Source organism: Muntiacus reevesi, chromosome 5, assembly GCF_963930625.1.
Source record: "Muntiacus reevesi chromosome 5, mMunRee1.1, whole genome shotgun sequence".
Classification (NCBI taxonomy): Eukaryota; Metazoa; Chordata; class Mammalia; order Artiodactyla; family Cervidae; genus Muntiacus; species Muntiacus reevesi.
Window position 1 is genome coordinate 100,240,440 of NC_089253.1, and position 19,172 is coordinate 100,259,611.

A 19,172-nucleotide genomic window follows, 5' to 3' on the forward strand; every position below is an offset into this window, starting at 1 on the left:
CTATCACTTTTTCCTTACTAAGCCTGAACTGGAGTGAAATTGTGCAAAATTGCGGCTATTCCACAACTATCAGAGCAGAGACTTTCACTCAGAGATGGTTTCTCTGAAGGGTGGGGAGACAGATGAAGGGGTGTTCATGCTTACGTGAGATTGATGCCTTCTTTCCTGCAAGTTCTCACATGATTCCTTTAGGAGTAGATTCAAGATGAGTGTCCGGAACCCCCTGAGACTCCTGAACCTGGCAGGGAAGAGCCTACTAACCAATGAGGCCTTGTCCATTTCTGCTCTGGAGTATCTGCCCATCGAGCTGTTCCCCCTACTCTTTATGGAAGCATTCTGTGGAAGACGCAGAAAGACCCTAAAGGCCCTGGTGCAAGCCTGGCCGTTTGTCCGCCTGCCTCTGGGGGGCCTGATGCAGACGCCTCATCTGGGAACCTTACAAGCAGTGCTGGATGGACTCGATGTCCTGCTTGCACAGAAAGATCAGCCCAGGTGAGTCTGATGCAGATAATCTGATAGGTCATGAGCAGTAAAGAAGAGATAGCTGACATCAGGAGAGTAGATGGCACATGTATGGATCAGTTGCTTCTGGTGATGCTAATGAAGAAACACAGAGACTTGGTCATTACTGAGCTCACTTTGGGAAATGCCTTCCAGCAGTGTAGAAGTGCCTAAGATGCAAGGAAATGTGAAAGTACAAGTGCCAGCCTCCTCACAGGGATGCATAAGGGCCCTAGAGTAGAAAGTAAGGGAAAAGTGAAATGGAAAAGGAGGTGGAGGAATGTGAAGCAGAGAGGGAAGAAGAGGACAAGGCAGCTTGTGACATTGGGAATGTGGAGTAAAAGCTCAGGTGGGAAGTCAGTGTTGCCTAAATTTTTTGTGGATCTTAAAATCATCACTGCCAATTTGCTGTTTCCCCATAGGAGGTGCAAACTGCGTGTGCTGGATTTAAGGAATACTGGCCAGAACTTCTGGAGAATGTGGTCTGGATCCAGTGTCCATGTGTCCTCAGGCTCTTCAATGGCACCAGGGACTGAGGAAAGGTCGAGGACCGAGCAGCCCTCGGCTCCCTTCGAGGTGTTCATAGAACTTCACCTCAAGGAAAGGAGCATGGATGGATTCCTTACCTACCTTATGAGATGGGTGGAACAGAGGAAAGCTTCCATACACCTATGTTGTAAGAAGCTGAGGATTATTTCATCTTCCATGGATAATATTATGAAGGTCCTGAGTATGGTGCAGCTGGACTGTATCCAGGAGTTACATGTGAATTGCACTTGGCATCTGTCCACCCTGGCCATGTTTGCTCCTCTCCTGGGCCAGATGAGCAATTTGCAGAGACTCCTCATCTCCCACATCCACCTGCCTGATCCCGAGGAGCAGGAAGAAGAGCACGTTGTCAAAATTACTTCTCAGTTCCTGAGGCTGCAGTGCCTCCGGGATCTCCAGCTGGAATCTCCCTTCTACCTCGAAGGCTGCCTGGACCTGATGCTCAGGTGAGTGTGCACCACTGACCAAGTAACAGTGAACCCAACACTAGAATATCAAATGCACTGTCCCTTTTACTGCTCCATTGTGAACTGTGGTATCACATAACCACACAAATCAAGGTAGGGGTCCAAACTGGGAGAGAGGCTCTTGAAAGGGGCACTTTGATAGGAAGCTCTAGACTAAGGGTTAGAATCTAGGGGGTAGGTATTTTATTTCTTAGGAAGAGATATCTTTCCTAGATAACTTAGGAAAATAGGTAAGGGAAGAGGGCATTGAACACAGAGGACTCCTTTAGCCCTGAGCATTTCTAAACTGATGCTCTGTGTTCTCCAGTTTTGTGACCACGACAAGCCTATCTCAAATTCCCTGTCTGCAAAAGGTTGTTTTTCTTTTCTTTCTTTCTTTCTTTCTTTTTTTTTTTTTTTGCTCCAGATATGGTGAATAATATATGGGAAATGCATGACTCTGGAGATGATGGTAATAGGGCAGTTGTCAAAGGGACCATAAAAATTGGTATATGACTTGCAGATAAAGCAGGGATATAAATGAACCCTTGCAGACTGGCATCCTCTGTGGATGCTGTGGGATTTGCTGCATGCCACCCAGAAGCTTCACCTGCCTGAGATGGATGTCTGGGGCCCAAGCATGTTTGGAAAGTAGCCTGCCTAGTTAGCCTGCCTAGTAACTATATCTCTTACTATTAACATTCAGTGATGTCCACTCTTTACTGAGACAAGATGTCAGGCTCTCCTTTAAGTTTGCCTGGTACATTCCATTATCTTCATTCCTCTTTGTAAGGAAGCAGAATACAGTTTTCTCTGCTTGAGTACTGAGGAGAGGAAGCATTTAAAACTCTGTGTACTTGACCCAGTCCCACAGAGAAGGTGAAATGACTGTCTACAATGAGATTATCCATTCTGAGTATTAATCTTACTAGATGATCAGACCAAACTTGGGCTTGGGCAGATCACTTGTCTCTCAACTTGTGATCAACTTTGACCTCAGTTTCCAATACCTAATTCCTCTCTTTCTCCCCAGGTATCTGATGACCCCCTTGGACAACCTTGAGATAACTCACTGCCTGCTTACAGATTCAGACCTGACCCATCTATCCCAGAGCCCGAATATCAGTCACCTAAGGGGCCTGGATCTGAGTGGGGTTACCATGACCTACTCTAGTTCTGAGCTCCTCCCAGCTCTGCTGGAGAAAATTGCATCCACCCTCCAGGAACTGTACTTAGAGCAATGTGGGATCAGGGACTCCCACCTTGAAGCCATCCTGCCAGCCCTGAGCCACTGCATCCAGCTCACTTGCTTCAATCTCTCTGGTAACCTCCTCTCCATGGCCATCATGGAGAAGCTGCTGCAACATACCTCTAGGCTTTCCAGTTTAAGTCGAGAACTGTACCCTGTGCCAAAGGAAAGTTTCAGCTCTGACGGGATCCTCCAACCTGGGAGATTTGCCCGGTGTCAGACTGAACTGCTTGAGATTCTGAAGCACTTGAGACATCCCAGGACCATCTGGATTAGCTTCACACCCTGCCCACACTGTGGAGATAACACGTTCTATCGTCCTGAGCCCATTATATATGGTGGTAACACCCTGGCCTAGTTGGTGCATCAATCAAAGCTTTCTTCTGAGCACTTGGAAACTGAGATCTAGGACAAGATACATCATGAAGCGAAAATAGAACTGATTTCAGACATCTGCTCAATGTGAATGTGAAAAGGAAAGGTGATCCTGCAGGGGGAGCAGGACTGCAGGGGGAAATGTAGTCTTCCTGGTAAAGGAATGCTTGTGGACATGTGTCCTGTAGTGTCATAACTAGGAACCTAAATTTCTTTAGGTGGATTCAAGCTTGAGACTCACATGTTGGAGTTATCCTGGGTAAATAGTTGTAAAGAAATGGTCAGAAATAAGAGACCCTCATTGTAAATGAATTGCTGTCATCCATGATGTATCATCTTAATTTTTCAGTTTTTACTACAGGAATCTCCGGACACTGATTTTTTTTTTTTTTTTAAGGCACTGAGTTGTCTATGATTCAAAACCATTCCAACCAGTTTTTTATTCTTTGGGGCATCTCTGACCTCCGTTTTTACTTCTGGGGCTGTTCAGTGGGTTAATAAACACAGATAGGAGCATACTCAGTGTCCAATGAGGCACTCGCATGAAAGCCCAGTCAGGACCTTTACGGCTGACTCAGGCCATGACCCTGGTCATGAGCAGTCCTCATCATTTCCTGGTCCCTCCATAAGTTTCAGTTTTTGACCTTTATTTGTGGGAGGAAAGGGTTTAACTGCAGAAGGCATGGGTACCAATTCTAGAAGGGGACTTCTGGACTTCAGATAAGCTGAACTTCTGGACTTTGCCAACTTTATCCAACCCAGGTGGATAATGATTCTTCTTAATTAATCTTTTGGGCTAGGGAAGTTATATAAGTATCTTTTAGCAAAATGCACAAATCATAGAGGCATATAATATGGTTTTAGTATTTCTATAACTCAATAAAATTATATTCTTTCAAGGACAGGAAATCCTGGCTTGCTGTAGTCCAAAGAGTAGGACACACAACTGAGCGACTGAACAACAAATAATATAAATGCATAGGATGTAAAATAAATAACACTTGTGGGCAGTATATATTTTCACATAAATTGCCTATGACCTGAAATAGTGAACGATTGTTACAGTCATAGGGAATTTTATGCAAGAGTGGATTACATTATAAGGCTCACCTGTATTTTACTTTAAAATACTATAGAAAGCACCAACTTCTTATTATGTGCTGTGTGATTTTTCAAGAAAAAGAAAATCATGAGCCACAAATATCTTCCACCTTTCTGTACAATCTTTCTATCCTATTCATGTGTGTCTGAGTCAAATCAGGCCATTATAAAAATTCAATGGACTGAGGGGTTTAAGCAAAGAAAATTTGCATCTTCCAATTCTGGAGCCTGGAAGACTGAGATCAGAGAGACAGTGAGGTTGGGTTATGGAGGGAACAAGCTTCCTAGTTTCCTCACTTCGTGGGGGGAGGGAAGCTCAAGTCTCTTCATTTTATTCTTTTTTTTTTTTATTAAAAAACTTTTTTTTTCATTTATTTTTATTTGTTGGAGGCTATTTACTTTACAATATTGTGGTGGGTTTTGCCATACGTTGATATGAAGCAGCCATAGGTTTATATGTATTCCCCATCCTGAAACCCCTCCCACCTCCCTCCCCATCACATCCCTCAGGGTCATCCCAGTGCATCAGTACTGAGCACTTCTCTCATGCATCCAACCTGGACTGGCGATCTGTTTCACACTTGATAATATACATATTTCAATGCTATTGTCTCAGATCATCCCACCCTCACCTTCTCCCACAGAGTTTAAAAGTCTGTTCTGTACATCTGTGTCTCTTTTTCTGTTTTGCATATAGGATTATTGTTACCATCTTTTTAAATTCCATATATATGCGTTAGTATACTGTATTGGTCTTAATCTTTCTGGCTTACTTCACTCTGTATAATGGGCTCCAGTTTCATCCATCTCATTAGAACTGATTCAAATGTATTCTTTTTAATGGCTGAATAATATTCCATAGTGTACATGTACCACAGCTTCCTTATCCATTCGTCTGCTGATGGGCATCTAGGTTGCTTCCATGTCCTGGCTATTATAAACAGTGCTGTGATGAACACTGGGGTGCACGTGTCTCTTTCAGATCTGGTTTCCTCAGTGTGTATGCCTAGGAGTGGGGTTGCTGGGTCATATGGCAGCTCTATTTCCAGTTTTTTAAGGAATCTCCACACTGTTCTCCATAGTGGCTGTACTAGTTTGCATTCCCACCAACAGTGTAAGAGGGTTCCCTTTTCTCCACACCCTGTCCAGCATTTATTGCTTGTAGACTTTTGGATAGCAGTCATTCTGACTGGTGTCAGATGGTACCTCACTGTGGTTTTGATTTTCATTTCTCTGATAGTGATGTTGAGCATCTTTTCATGTGTTTGTTAGTCATATATATGTCTTCTTTGGAGAAATATCTGTTTAGATCTTTGGCCCATTTTTTGATTGGGTCATTTATTTTTCTGGAATTGAGCTTCAAGAGTTTCTTGTATATTTTTGAGATTAATCCTTTGTCTGTTGCTTCGTTTACTATTATTTTCTCCCATTCTGAAGGCTGTCTTTTCACCTTACTTATAGTTTCCTTTGTTGTGCAAAAGCTTTTAAGTTTAATTTTGTTTATTTTTGGTTTTATTTCCAATATTCTGGGAGGTGGATCATAGAGGATCCTGCTGTGATTTATGTCAGAGAGTGTTTTGCCTATGTTCTCTAAGAGTTTTATAGTTTCTGGTCTTACATTTAGATCTTTAATCCATTTTGAGCTTATTTTTGTGTATGGTGTTAGAAAGTGTTCTAGTTTCATTCTTTTACAAGTGGTTGACCAGTTTTTCCAGCACCACTTGTTAAAGAGGTTGTCTTTTTTCCATTGTATATTCTTGACTCCTTTGTCAAAGATAAGGTGTCCATAGGTATGTGGATTTATCTCTGGGCTTTCTATTTTGTTCCATTGATCTATATTTCTGTCTTTGTGCCAGTACCATACTGTCTTGATGACTGTGGCTTTGTAGTAAAGTCTAAAGTCAGGCAGGTTGATTCCTCCAGTTCCATTCTTCTTTCTCAAGATTGCTTTGGCTATTCGAGGTTTTTTGTATTTCCATACAAATTGTGAAATTATTTGTTCAAGTTCTGTGAAGAATAGTGTTGGTAGCTTGATAGGGAGTGCATTGAATCTATAGATTGCTTAAGGGAGTATACTCGTTTTCACAATATTGCTTCTTCCGATCCTTGAACATGGTATATTTCTCCATCTATTTGTGTCCTCTTTGATTCTGTGAATCTCTGGGTGTTCTGGGCTGCAGAGAACACTTAGGGAACAGAGTACCACCTAGATCTGTCTCTCCCCTCTTGAGTCCCCCTTTTTCTCCTCTTGCTCACCTCTATCTCCTTCTTCCCTCTCCTCTTCTTCATGTAACTCTGTGAACTTCTCTGGGTGTCCCTCACTGTGGAGAATCTTTTCACCATTAACCTAGAAGTTTTATTATCAGTGCTGTATGAATGGAGAAGTCTTGAGGGTACTGGAAGAACAAGACTGAAATCCAGAGGCAGGAGGCTTAAGCCCCAAACCTGAGAACACCAGAGAACTCCTGACTGCAGGGAACATTATTTAATAAGGGATCATCCAAAATCCTCCATACCTACACTGAAACCAACCACTACCCAAGAGCCAATAAGTTCCAGAGCAAGACAGACCATGCAAATTCTCCAGCAACACAGGAACATAGCCCTGAGCGCCAATATACAGGCTGCCCAAACCCACACCAAACTCATAGACCCATCTCAAAACTCACTACTGGACACTCCATTACACTCCAGAGAGAAGAAATCCAACTCCACCCACCAGAACACCAGCGCAAGCTTCCCTAACCAGGAAATCTTTACAAGCCAATCATCCAATCCCACCTACTAGAAGAAACCTCCACAATAAAAAAAGAACCACAGACTACCAGAATACAGAAAGGCCACCCCAAACTCAGCAATCTAAATAAGATGAAAAGGTAGAGAAATACCCAGCAGGTAAAGGAACATGAAAAATGCCCACCAAGCGAAACAAAAGAGAAGGACATAGGGAATCTACCTGAAAAAGAACTTAGAATAATGATAATAAAAATGAGCCAATCTTGAAAACAAAATGGAGTTACAGGTAAATAGACTGGAGACAAGGATTGAGAAGATGCAAGAAATGTTTAACAAGGACCTAGAAGAAATAAAAAAGAGTCAATTAAAAATGAATAATGCAATAAATGAGATCAAAAACACTCTGGAGGGAACCAACAGTAGAATAACAGAGGCAGAAGATAGGATAAGTGAGGTAAAAGATAACATGGTGGAAATAAATGAAGCAAAGAGGAAAAAAGAAAAAAGAATCAAAAGAAACGAGGACAACCTCATGGACCTCTGGGACAATGTGAAATGCCCCAACATTCGAATCACAGGAGTCCCAGAAGAAGAAGACAAAGAGTAATGCCAAGAGAAAATACTCAAGGAGATAATAGGTGAAAACTTCCCCCAAATGGGGAAGGAAATAGTAACAAAAGTCCAAGAAACCCAGAGAGTCCCAAACAGGATAACCCAAGGCAAAACATCTCAAGACACATATTAATCAAATTAACAAAGATCAAACACAAAGAACAAATGTTAAAAGCAGCAAGGGAGAAACAACTAATAACACACAAGAGGATTCCCATACGGATAACAGCTTATCTTTCAATAGAAACTATTCAGGCCAGAAGGGAATGGCAGGACATACTTAAAGTTATGAAAGAGAATAACCTACAACCCAGATAACTGTACCCAGCAAGGATCTCATTCAGATATGAAGGAGAATTCAAAAGCTTTACAGACAAGCAAAAGCTGAGAGAATTCAGCACCACCAAACCAGCTCTTCAACAAATGCTAAAGGATCTTCTCTAGACAGAAAGCACAGAGAGGTTGAATAAACGCAAACCCTAAACAACAAAGTAAATGGCAATGGGGCCATCAGTCAGTTCAGTTCAGTTCAGTCTCTCAGTCGTGTCCAACTCTTTGCGACCCCATGAATTGCAGCACACCAGGCCTCACTGTCCATCACCAACCCCCGAAGTTTACTCAAACTCACGCCCATCGAGTCGGTGATGCCATCCAGCCAATCCTGCCCCGAATCCCTCCCAGCATCAGAGTCTTTTCTAATGAGTCAACACTTCGCATGAGGTGGCCAAAGTATTGCAGTTTCAGCTTCAGCATCAGTCCTTCCAATGAACACCCAGGACTGATCTCCTTTAGGATGGACTGGTTGGATCTCCTTGCAGTCCAAGGGACTCTCAAGAGTCTTCTCCAACACCACAGTTCAAAAGCATCAATTTTTCGGTGCTCAGCTTTCTCCACAGTCCAACTCAGATCCATACATGACCACTGGAAAAATCATAGCTTTGACTAGACAGACCTTTGTTGGCAAAGTAATGTCTCTGCTTTTTAATATGCTGTCTAGGTTGGTCATAACTTTCCTTCCAAGGAGTAAGCATCTTTTAATTTCATGGCTGCAATCACCATCTGCAGTGATTTTGGAGCCCCAAAAAATAAAGTCTGACACTGTTTCCACTGTTTCCCCATCTATTTCCCATGAGGTTATGGGACCAGATGCCATGATCTTAGTTTTCTGAATGTTAAGCTTTAAGCCAACTTTTTCACTCTCCTCCTTCACTTTCATCAAGAGGCTTTTTAGTTCCTCTTCACTCTCTGCCATAAAGGTGGTGTCATCTGCATATCTGAAGTTGTTGATATTTCTCCCAGCAATCTTGATGCCAGCTTGTGCTTCTTCCAGCCCAGCGTTTCTCATTATGTACTATACTTATCAATAATTACCTTAAGTGTAAATGGGTTGAATTCCCCAACCAAAAGACAAAAACTGGCTGAATGGATACAAAAGCAAGGCCCCTACATATGCTGTCTACAAGAGACCCACCTCAAAACAAGGGACACATACAGAATGAAAGTGAAGGGCTGGGAAAAAATATCTTCATTTGATTCTAAGGGCACTAAATGGCTCAAGGATCTCCAGCTCCATGATCTCAGCCAAACCTACTTACCTACTAAGGTAACTCCAAATCCCATCACCCTGGGAACTAAGGCTTCAAGATATTAATTTGGGGGGGGGGGGGAGGATGGGAGGTGGGGTAGGAGATGGGGAACAAACATTCAGTTCATAGAAACCCATCACCATGAAGAGAAAGCAAGGTTACAGTGAACCCATCAATATTCCAGTGGTCATCCTCCTCTCTATGATTTTGCCATATCCACACCCAAGCTGCCTGCAAACAGCCAAGACTGTGGTGCCTCCTGTTTGTCCAATACAACTGCTCTGATCAAGCCGAGTGAAGATTGTGCTCTCTCCCCACTCTCCATTCCTGCTCTTTTGTTGGCTGACAAAATCATTTCCCTGCAACCACTGGAGAGAGAGAAAATATTACTCAGATCATGGAAATCTTACAAAGTATCTCCAGTTTACTTCAAGCCCCACGTGACCTGCCTGAACCCTCCCTGAACAGCATTAGTGACCTTCACTTTTTCCCAAGTTAACTACATACTTCACTACATCAGTGTTTGCACAGTCCACCCAGTGACCCAACAAAATCCCCTTAATTAAAAGCATTATTTGTTTCTCATATGATAATATACATGTTTCAATGCTGTTCTCAGATCATCCCATCCTTGCCTTCTCCCACAGAGTCCAAAAGACTGTTCTATACATCTATGTCTCTTTTGCTGTCTCACATATAGGGTTATCATTACCATCTTTCTAAATTCCATATATATGTGTTAGTATACTGTATTGGTGTTTTTCTTTCTGGCTTACTTCACTCTGTATAATGGACTCCAGTTTCATCCACCTCATTAGAGCTGATTCAAATGTATTTCAGGATGGGGAACACATGTAAACCCATGGCTGATTCATGTCAATGTATGGCAAAAACCACTACAATATTGTAAAGTAATTAGCCTCCAATTAAAATAAATAAATTTAAAAAATAAAAGCATTCTTTGTTTGATCAGCAATTATTCAGGTTCCTGAACTTCTCCCAAGAGGGTCTGAGGGTTTTCATGTAAAATTCACTTTGCATAAGAATTGTAACTCTGTTCAGGAAGAAACCACACTCTTGATGTCAGATCATCTCCAAAATCTGATCAAAATTCCTCACCGCCCACACTTGTTATCTGATAATGTTGTGTTTCCTTCAGCAAGAAATCTTCTAGATTGGTTCATCCAGAATCCCTCCCAGATCTGATGTCTCCTCTTAGAAATTTCACACCCAGCAAAATCCTGCTTCTTGGCATTGAATCCATACTTGTGCCTGTTGAATTGCAAATGAAGTCCACTTTCATAATGGGGTATATTTTCCTGTATTGTATAGTTTTGAATAAAATGTGACTTTACCGCTGACACCTGTGTCTGTCTCTGATTTTTTTGTCACAACTTCACAGCTGATTACTGCTCAGGCAAGGAAGGTCCCCTGAATACCCTCCATGTTCCCACATCCTCAAATGGCCCATTTGGAATCTGGCCACATTTAGAACTTCTGTATTAGCTCTTGCTCCCAGGATGCCCCACTCTTCTGAAAACTGCCACACCACCACAGCACAGTGTGAATCACCTAGAGCATCATCTGCACATCTCAAAATTCTTCATCAGAACTGCAAAATTCCTCTTGAATATAACAATCTTATTCACATAGTCCAGGGTTGAGAATGTGGATATTTTGATTGGGGAGGGCATGAGTAATCTGTATCCTGGAACCAGTCAGGAGTCCTCTGGCTCAGTACATGTTCCATCACTTAGCCCTCAATCTATGTAGTCCTTTCTGGGCATTGAGAAGGTGGAGGACAAAGGTTGAGAGTGGAAGTGGGACTGAATGAATCCTAGTGCTCCATGAACTTACACACACACACACACACACACATACACACACACAGTCTAAAATTGGCTCTTAACACTGAAGTGACCAGAAGTACTTGAATCAGATTAAGGGTTCCAAAGTAAGTTTAAAACTTTGCTACCAGGTTAATAATTGGGTTCCTTGACCAATAGCAAGGACTAACATGGTTGGTGGAGGATTTCCTTACTCTCTCTAAAAGAGTGGAATGAGGGTGGAATTGAGCCAGAGAGGACCTTTACCCTTCCTCTCTTCTTCACCTGGTCTCTCAAAGTGAAGAGGCTCAGCATCTCTGGCAGATGTGGTGGGTATTGGGGGAAGGAGGTGTTTATTAAAACATTGATGTTGGTCTCACCCTCTGAATTTCTGGGCAGTGGAGCTGGGTTGGGGCTGGGAAGTCACTTTTTGAAAAGTTCTCAGGGTTTCTCTGATGATCCAGTAGTTGAGAAGTCTCCTTGCAATACAGGGAACACTGGTTTGACCCCTGGTCTGTGAGGGTCCCACATGCCATGGAGCTGTGGGCCCCTGCACCACAACTGCTGAGCCAGCACTCTAGAGCCTGAGATCCAGAACTACGGAAGCCAGATCGTCTAGAGCCTGTGCTCCATAAGAGAGACCACCATGTGAGAAGTGTGCAGTCCCTCTCTCTGCAACCAGAGAAAGCCTGAGAGCAGCAGTGAAGACCCACCACAGCCAAAAATTAAAAAAAAATGGATAAAATAAATAAAATCTGTAAACATAAATTTTTAAAAAGTTCTCAGTTGATGCCGATACTACTAGTTGGAGGACCAGACATTGAGAACCACTGTAGTAGATGGAGCCACTCCACTTTTATTTTATCAGTGCAGTTTTTGGATAACAGGTTCTTTAGAGAAAGCAATGTGGAAAAATCTTAGTCTTATTCTCTTTCATACTTCCTCCTGGAAGAGAAGAGCCCATGACTCCAGTATTTAATTACAAAGTTCAAAGTAGGCAGAACATAGCTGGCATAGAGCAGTTTTTCAGAACATCAGCCAACAGAACTTCCAGTTCCACGACTTACAGGTTGTGTGCCTTTGAAGAAGTTACTGCTCCTCTCTGAATCTATCTCTCCTTCTATGGAATGGGCACCATATGATCTCTAACTCAGATAAAAACACAGAGTCCAGAGCTTGGTGCAGAATAAATCCTCCATAAATGGCAGGGCTGTTGTTTGACATTCAAAGACCACAAGGTGAAACAGCCATGGCGACAAACAGAACCTGAGGCAGAGTCTCACATGTCAGTCATCCCTTCTTACAAATTGTGATGCTTTGATTCTGGAAGCCAGTAACTTAAGAGAAAACCCTGGGAGCCAAATTCAGCCCACTGGCTGAAACAAGGCTGTCCTCTGGTAGCCCATTAAACAATTATTTATAGTTGGCTATGGCTTAGACTCCCAGGTGGCGCAGTGGTAAAGAACCTGCCTGCAATACAGGAGACTCAGAGGTGGGGGTTGGACCCCTGGGTTGTGAACACCCCCTGAAGTATGAAACAGCAACTCACTCCAGTATTCTTGCCTGGAAATTTCCATGAACCGAGGAGCATGTTGGGCTACAGTCCGTCGAGTGGCAAAGAGTCAGACTCGACTGAGCATGCAGGCACCTATAAGTCTTAGGTTCAGGGTTTCTCTGTTTGGCACTAATCCAGGGAGCAGATGTGAACAAAAATCTGAATCAGATTTCTCTGTCCAGCGACTTTCTGTTTTTCCCTTGGAAACCATCTGAGGCCTTTTGGTGTTTTTAGATGTATACATGCTAGGAGAAGTGATGCTTAAATTGAAAGACTAAGCCTTGTTGCCCTACAAACCATTTGGAACTGATTCTGAAGTCCCAGTTTCGAACCAGACATTATCTTGCTCCCAGCTCACTTCACATCCTGGACCTCAGGTTCTTTGTTTGAGAAAAAAAATTGTTTCTGATGTTCCTGTGACACGTTAGAGGCTTACCTCGGAATGTGACTTTCCTGCTGGGTCATGTTTATCCTGGAATTTGACTCCCAGAGTCACTGGAGAAGAAGCTTGGCTGCAGGTGGTTTTTGAAACCCAAGCCCCCAACTGCCGCTTGGGGCTCTTCTCATTCATTATCCACTGTAGTTGTAGGAGAGCAGTTTCCTTCACTCAAATCCCCAGTCTCAGGTGAAACTGTCTGTCATCTTCCTACATGAGACTGTAAACCCACATCCCCAGGGCCAAGTGGGGTGTGGGTGAAGGACTGTTGGTGGGGACCAGGGAGACCTGGAGGACACTGGACCCCACATCAGGGAAGATGCTTCTGAGTTAATGCTGAAACGCTGGGCTGGAATCAAGATTGCTGGGAGAAATATCAAGAACCTCAGATATGCAGACAACACCACCCTTATGGCAGAAAGTGAAGAGGAACTAAAAAGCCTCTTGATGAAAGTGAAGGAGGAGAGTGAAAAAGTTGGCTTAAAGCTCAACATTCAGAAAACTTAAATCATGGCATCTGGTCCCATCACTTCATGGGAAATAGATGGGGAGACAGTGGAAACAGTGACAGACTTTATTCTGGGGGGCTCCAACGTCACTGCCGATGGTGATTGCAGCCATGAAACTAAGAGATGCTTACTCCTCAGAAGGAAAGTTATGACCAAACTGGGTAGCATATTTAAAAGCAGAGACATTACTTTGCAACAAAGGTCTACCTAGTCAAGGCTATGGTTTTTCCAGTGGTCATGTATGAATGTGAGAGTTGGATCATAAAGAAGGCTGAGCACCAAAGAATTGATGCTTTTGAACTGTGGTGTTGGAGAAGACTCTTGAGAGTCCCTTGGACTGCAAGGAGATCCAACCAGTCCATCCTAAAGGAGATCAGTCCTGGGTGTTCATTGGAAGGATTGATGTTGAAGCCGAAACTCCAGTACTTTGGCCACCTCATGCGAAGAGTTGACTCATTGGAAAAGACCCTAATGCTGGGAAGGCTTGGGGGAAGGAGGAGAAGGGGACGACAGAGGATGAGATGGCTGGATGGCATCAGCGACTCGATGGACATGGGTTTGGATGGACTCTGGGAGTTGGTGATGGACAGGCAGGCCTGGCGTGCTCTGATCCATGGGGTCGCAAAGAGTCGGACACGACTGGGCGACTGAACTGATGCCCTTTAGGAATGTGCATCAGTGCTGCCACATGTTTCTTTTACTGTTTTCCCCCAGGGGATATTGGGAGTAAATTGTGAAACAAAAATTGATTTTTCTTTCTGAAATACTTCATTCTGTATGAGAGTCTCTAGCTTCATCCCTGTGCATGCAAGTAGTATGATTTTGTTCCTTTTTAAGGCTGAATAATATTCCCTTGTGTATATATGTCATACTGTCTTTAACCACTCCTCTACTGATAGACATCTATGTTGCTTCTGTGTTCTGGCTATTGTAAATAGTGCTGCAATGAACATTGGGATACATGTATCTTTTGGAATTATGGTTTTCTCTGGGTATATGTCCAGGAGCAAAGTATATATGGACTCTAGAAAAAATAGTACAAATGAATCTACTTTCAAAGCAGAAATAGAGACACAGACATAGAAAACAAACTTATGGACACCAAGAAAGGAAAGGGGAGGGATAAATTGGGAGACTTGGGTTGACATATGCATACTGCTATGTATAAAATAGATGACTAGGTCGGTCGAGACAGGAAGAGGAGGTCGGTTGAGACGCTGAGGTGGCCAGCAGCTAGCTCGTCGGTGCTCTTGGGCTTCGCCCGTTCCATGCCTCGTCTCTCCCTGGAAGGGGAGGGGGGCTTCGAAGCCGAGCAGAAGCCGCTGCCGCCGTAGTCCCGGGCTTGAAGTCGCTAAGACTTCTCTCAAACTTGTGTGCTGTGGAGACTCAGATGTTGGCCTCAGCTCCTAGGCTGAACTCAGCAGATCGGCCCATGAAAACTTCTGTATTGAGACAAAGGAAAGGATCTGTCAGAAAGCAACATCTATTATCCTGGGCGTGGCAGCAAGGAAGAGGACAGGTAGTGGAAATCCTGCAATCGGAAAAGCAGACTGAAAGGTGACAAAGAAGCTGAAGATGGGTGGTGGAGAGAGGTATAACATTCCAGCCCCTCAAACTAGAAATGTTAGTAAGAACCAACAACAGCTTAGTAGACAGAAGACCAAGGATCAGAATTCCCAGATGAAGATTGTTCACAAGAAAAAGGAAAGAGGACATACTTATAATTCATCATCAGCTGCATGGCAGGCCATGCAAAATGGGGGGAAGAACAAAAGTTTTCCAAACAATCAAAACTGGAACTCTAGCTTATCAAGTCCCACCTTACTTTTTAAGTCTCAAACTAATCAGAACTATGCCGGGGCCAAATTTAGTGAGCCGCCATCACCAAGTGTTCTTCCTAAACCACCAAGCCACTGGGTTCCTGTTTCCTTTAATCCTTCTGATAAAGAAATAATGACATTTCAACTTAAAACCCTACTTAAAGTACAGGTATAAAATGAGATAAAGTACTAACACACTTAACCCTTAGTCATATTTAAGGATAACTGGCAATTGTGTCAGACCAAATTCACTAGGGAATTTGTAAAACTGATTAACATAGAAAATATAATTAGACTTCATCTTAATTGTTTTATGTGCACTGTGATGGTAGAATCAGTACAGTTTAAAATAACTGAATTATGCATAATTGTATTTGATCTCTTTACTAGTGTTCTCAATTGAGTAACCATACAAGTGAAACCATTCAAGTTTAGATTTGGGGAATGGTAAAGGAATCAACTTTTTATATTGCTTGTTGGGAGAAAATACTAAAGATTATCATTTCATGGATCAGCAGATTGACTTGTTAAGATCTGGTAAATCTGATTATAAGCATCCAGTTAAAGACATACAGGAGTTGAAAACTATTTGAATCTTTGAGACGTTATTGTCCTAGAGACACCTATATCAGTATACCTAAACCAGTAGTATGACAACAACCTGATGCACTGCCTAAAGAAAATGTGAATTTTTTTTTTTAAGAGAATAGCTGTATTTTAATGAACTGTGTGGTGGTGAATGTGGAAAGGGCACTGGGGCTATTTAGAATGAAACAAGTATACCCCACTGGCCCTGTTACGTGCAGTGGATAGGTGTCTGCCAACAAATGCACCAAAACCATTTTTTATAGAAACAGTATTTGGTGTTCAGAGTAGCTTTCAAAATACATTCTTGCATGATGGCACTGCACAAGCTATTCTGACAGTGATATGGCTTTAAATCATCCCTGCAAAGGTTTTTTAAAGTTGGGAGCTGTATAATGTGAAAGTTCTGCATACCTAGGAAAGAGCCATGTAAATATACCTAATAAAATTGTAGCATATGTAAAGTTTTGTTGGCATTTATCCTACAAAAATAGAATATTTTAGTACGAATTTGCTGAATGTAAGACATGGACTCTTTTATACTATGGCCTAATTTTAAAGGTCAAAAAAAAAAAACAAACCCCGTTTTTAAATTTTGCCCTTGTGCTGAAGTGCCAGTGTATGTATGTTATAATTGATCTTGCTGTAAACTATATTTCAAAGTAAATTGTAGTGTAAGAAGTTCTATATAACTGAAAAGTTTTAAGCTGCTAAAACACTTGCTATTTTTGAGATGTGAAATGCAGTATGGGATTATTTTTTTTCTTAAACCCAAAGATGAACTATTGTTTAATAGTCCCTCCAACCTTAAAGATTCCTTTTGGCTTTCAACAACTTGTGTAACCTATGAGTACAGTGTACGTCAGTGTATACTTTTTCTTGTCAACAGGTGCAACCCAGGGGACCAACTTATTGCAAACGATGTAATTTCTTGCATAATACCTTGATAACATTTTTGGCTTACTTTAAACATGCTAATTAAAACAGCCATCCCAGTAGTAAAAGTAAAGTGTGTGTATGGGGGGGGATCTATTTTCTAATTTGGCAGCTTTTTTTATACTTTTAAGCAGAATAGCTAAATTGTTTCTCCAAATAAATTGAGGTGAGATAGTATTGTCCAAGTAAAATGATGATATCCTAAAAACAAGTTTTATATAGTACTTAATGTACATACATGAATTTGAAGCATGAAATTAAAAAATAAAATTGTTTCTTCCTCAAAAAAAAATAAATAAATAAAATAGATGACTAATAAGAACCTACTGTATAGCACAGGGGATAAAAAAGAATGTACAGCCTGTAAGGTGTATATTAAGTTAACTTTTAAAATACATTCCAAAATACAGCAGGTTCAGACAAATATTACTTGATTTCACTTATATGAAGTACCTAGAATAGGCAAATTCATAGAGTTACAAAGTATATTGTTGGGGGTGTGGAGTGTGGGGGTGGGGAAGGATTTAGTATTTAATGAGGACAGAGTCAGTTTAGGAAGGTGAAAACTTCTGGTGATGAATGATGGTGAGAGTCGCACAACAATGTGAATAAACTTAGTGTCACTGAAATGTACAGTTGGTAGTGGTTTACTCTCTAAAGTCATGTCCGACTCATGACCCCATGGACTATAACACTCCAGGCTCCTTTGTCCATGGGATTTTCCAGGCAAGAATAGTGGAGTGTGTTTTCATATCCTCCTCCAGGGGATCGTTCAGATTGAACCCAGGTGTCCTGCTTTACAGGCGGGTTCTTTATCGCTGAGCCACCAAGCATTCAGGAAGGTTGAATAGGTGAGGTCAAAAGCCAGAAGCACATAGCTATTCAATTTACCCTATTGAACATACTTTATAAGATACGGTTAAAATAGTATGTTTTATGAGATGGCTGGATGGCATCACCTACTCTATGGACATGAGTTTGAGTAAGGTCTGGGAGTTGGTGATGAACAGGGAAGCCTGGTGTGATATTGGCACTCTGACCTGGCCCACAATGACCCTGACTGTTGCAGCCTGGCGGAACAGAGACCAGAACCTGCCCCATGACTGGAGGGTGCAGCAAACTGCGCCCTCGTGATCATCCTAGTATGCATGCCGGACAGACATTCTTGGGGCAGGACATGCTTTCTGCTCTGCTTCACTGCCTACCCCTGCATCTGTCTCCATGGAAACAAAACAAGATACTCCTGATCAACGGCAGAGCCTGCAACTAATCAAACTCCCCAGTATAGCTATTCCCTAATGATCTCAGGTGACCTTTGCCAATAAAAGTGCGGGCTGAAAGGAGCCATTTTGTCTTCCTGCCATGGACAGCAGGAGGGCCCCCTGACCCCTCGCTTGACAAATTATATGTGTTTTGTCTTTTCATTACATACTTGTCCCTATTTCAACTCTTTCTAACCCGCTGTGCTGGATGCGGCACCTGATGACATCAGAAGTAAAACTACATTCCTTTGATCTTCTGGACCCGAGACATACCTTGATCAGTGGGACTGGCTTTGAAACTGATGGCACTGGAATTGCTCTTGCACCCCCACAAATACTGTAACAACATGTATAAACTACAGATTCCATGGGATGCATTTGTCAATGGCTCCTGAATGAGTATATGAATGATTTTCTCTGAATAGGATGTTGTTTCATGAGCTATTCTGTACTTGATATTTCTTAGCATGGAAAGAGGGCATTCTCTGGGCCCAGTACACATTCCATCACTTAGCTTTCAACCCATCTAGTCCTCTCCAGGCAGTTAAGAAGCTGGAGGGAAAATTGTTGAGGGTGGAGGTGGGACTGAGTGGATGTCAGAGTCTATGACTATCTGCACCTAGTCAGTGTTCCATGACCTTTCTGCATGCACTTACACACACACATACAAACACACACTCATAGAGTCTATTTTTTTTCTTTTTTATTAGTTGGAGGCTAATCACTTCACAACATTTCAGTGGGTCTTGTCATACATTGACATGAATCAGCCATGGAGTTACATATATTCCCCATCCCGATCTCCCCTCCCAGCTCCTTCTCCACCCGATTCCTCTGGGTCTTCCCAGTGCACCAGGCCCGAGCACTTGTCTCATGCATCCCACCTGGGCTGGTGATCTGTTTCACTATAGATAATATACATGCTGTTCTTTCAAAACATCCCACCCTCACTTTCTCCCACAGAGTTCACAAGTCTGTTCTGTACTTCTGTGTCTCTTTTTCTGTTTTGCATGTAGGGTTATCATTACCATCTTTCTAAATTCCATATATATGTGTTAGTATGCTGTAATGTTCTTTATCTTTCTGGC

At 42.3% G+C, this 19,172-nt stretch overlaps 2 protein-coding genes across 2 annotated transcripts; both read left to right on the plus strand.

Moving 5' to 3' along the window:
• Window positions 1-205: 205 nt before the first annotated feature.
• LOC136169388 (melanoma antigen preferentially expressed in tumors-like) lies at window positions 206-3,103 on the plus strand. Its single transcript, XM_065937158.1, has 3 exons — window positions 206-492; window positions 924-1,496; window positions 2,530-3,103. Exons 1-3 carry the CDS (start codon window positions 206-208, stop codon window positions 3,101-3,103), a joined length of 1,434 nt encoding a protein of 477 aa, XP_065793230.1.
• Window positions 3,104-14,671: 11,568 nt separating this feature from the next.
• On the plus strand, window positions 14,672-16,466 carry LOC136168507 (proline-rich nuclear receptor coactivator 2). The gene has a single exon (XM_065936053.1). The coding sequence runs from the start codon at window positions 15,057-15,059 to the stop codon at window positions 15,474-15,476; it is 420 nt and encodes a 139-aa protein (XP_065792125.1). The 5' UTR covers window positions 14,672-15,056; the 3' UTR covers window positions 15,477-16,466.
• Window positions 16,467-19,172: the final 2,706 nt, after the last annotated feature.

Bases quoted from the DNA above. Each gene is read 5' to 3' on its own strand.
- LOC136169388 (XM_065937158.1), top strand. From the start codon at position 206: ATGAGTGTCCGGAACCCCCTGAGACTCCTGAACCTGGCAGGGAAGAGC. The intron at 493-923 runs GTGAGTCTGATG...GTTTCCCCATAG, and splicing joins GCACAGAAAGATCAGCCCAG to GAGGTGCAAACTGCGTGTGC. The intron at 1,497-2,529 runs GTGAGTGTGCAC...CTTTCTCCCCAG, and splicing joins TGCCTGGACCTGATGCTCAG to GTATCTGATGACCCCCTTGG.
- LOC136168507 (XM_065936053.1), top strand. From the start codon at position 15,057: ATGGGTGGTGGAGAGAGGTATAACATTCCAGCCCCTCAAACTAGAAAT.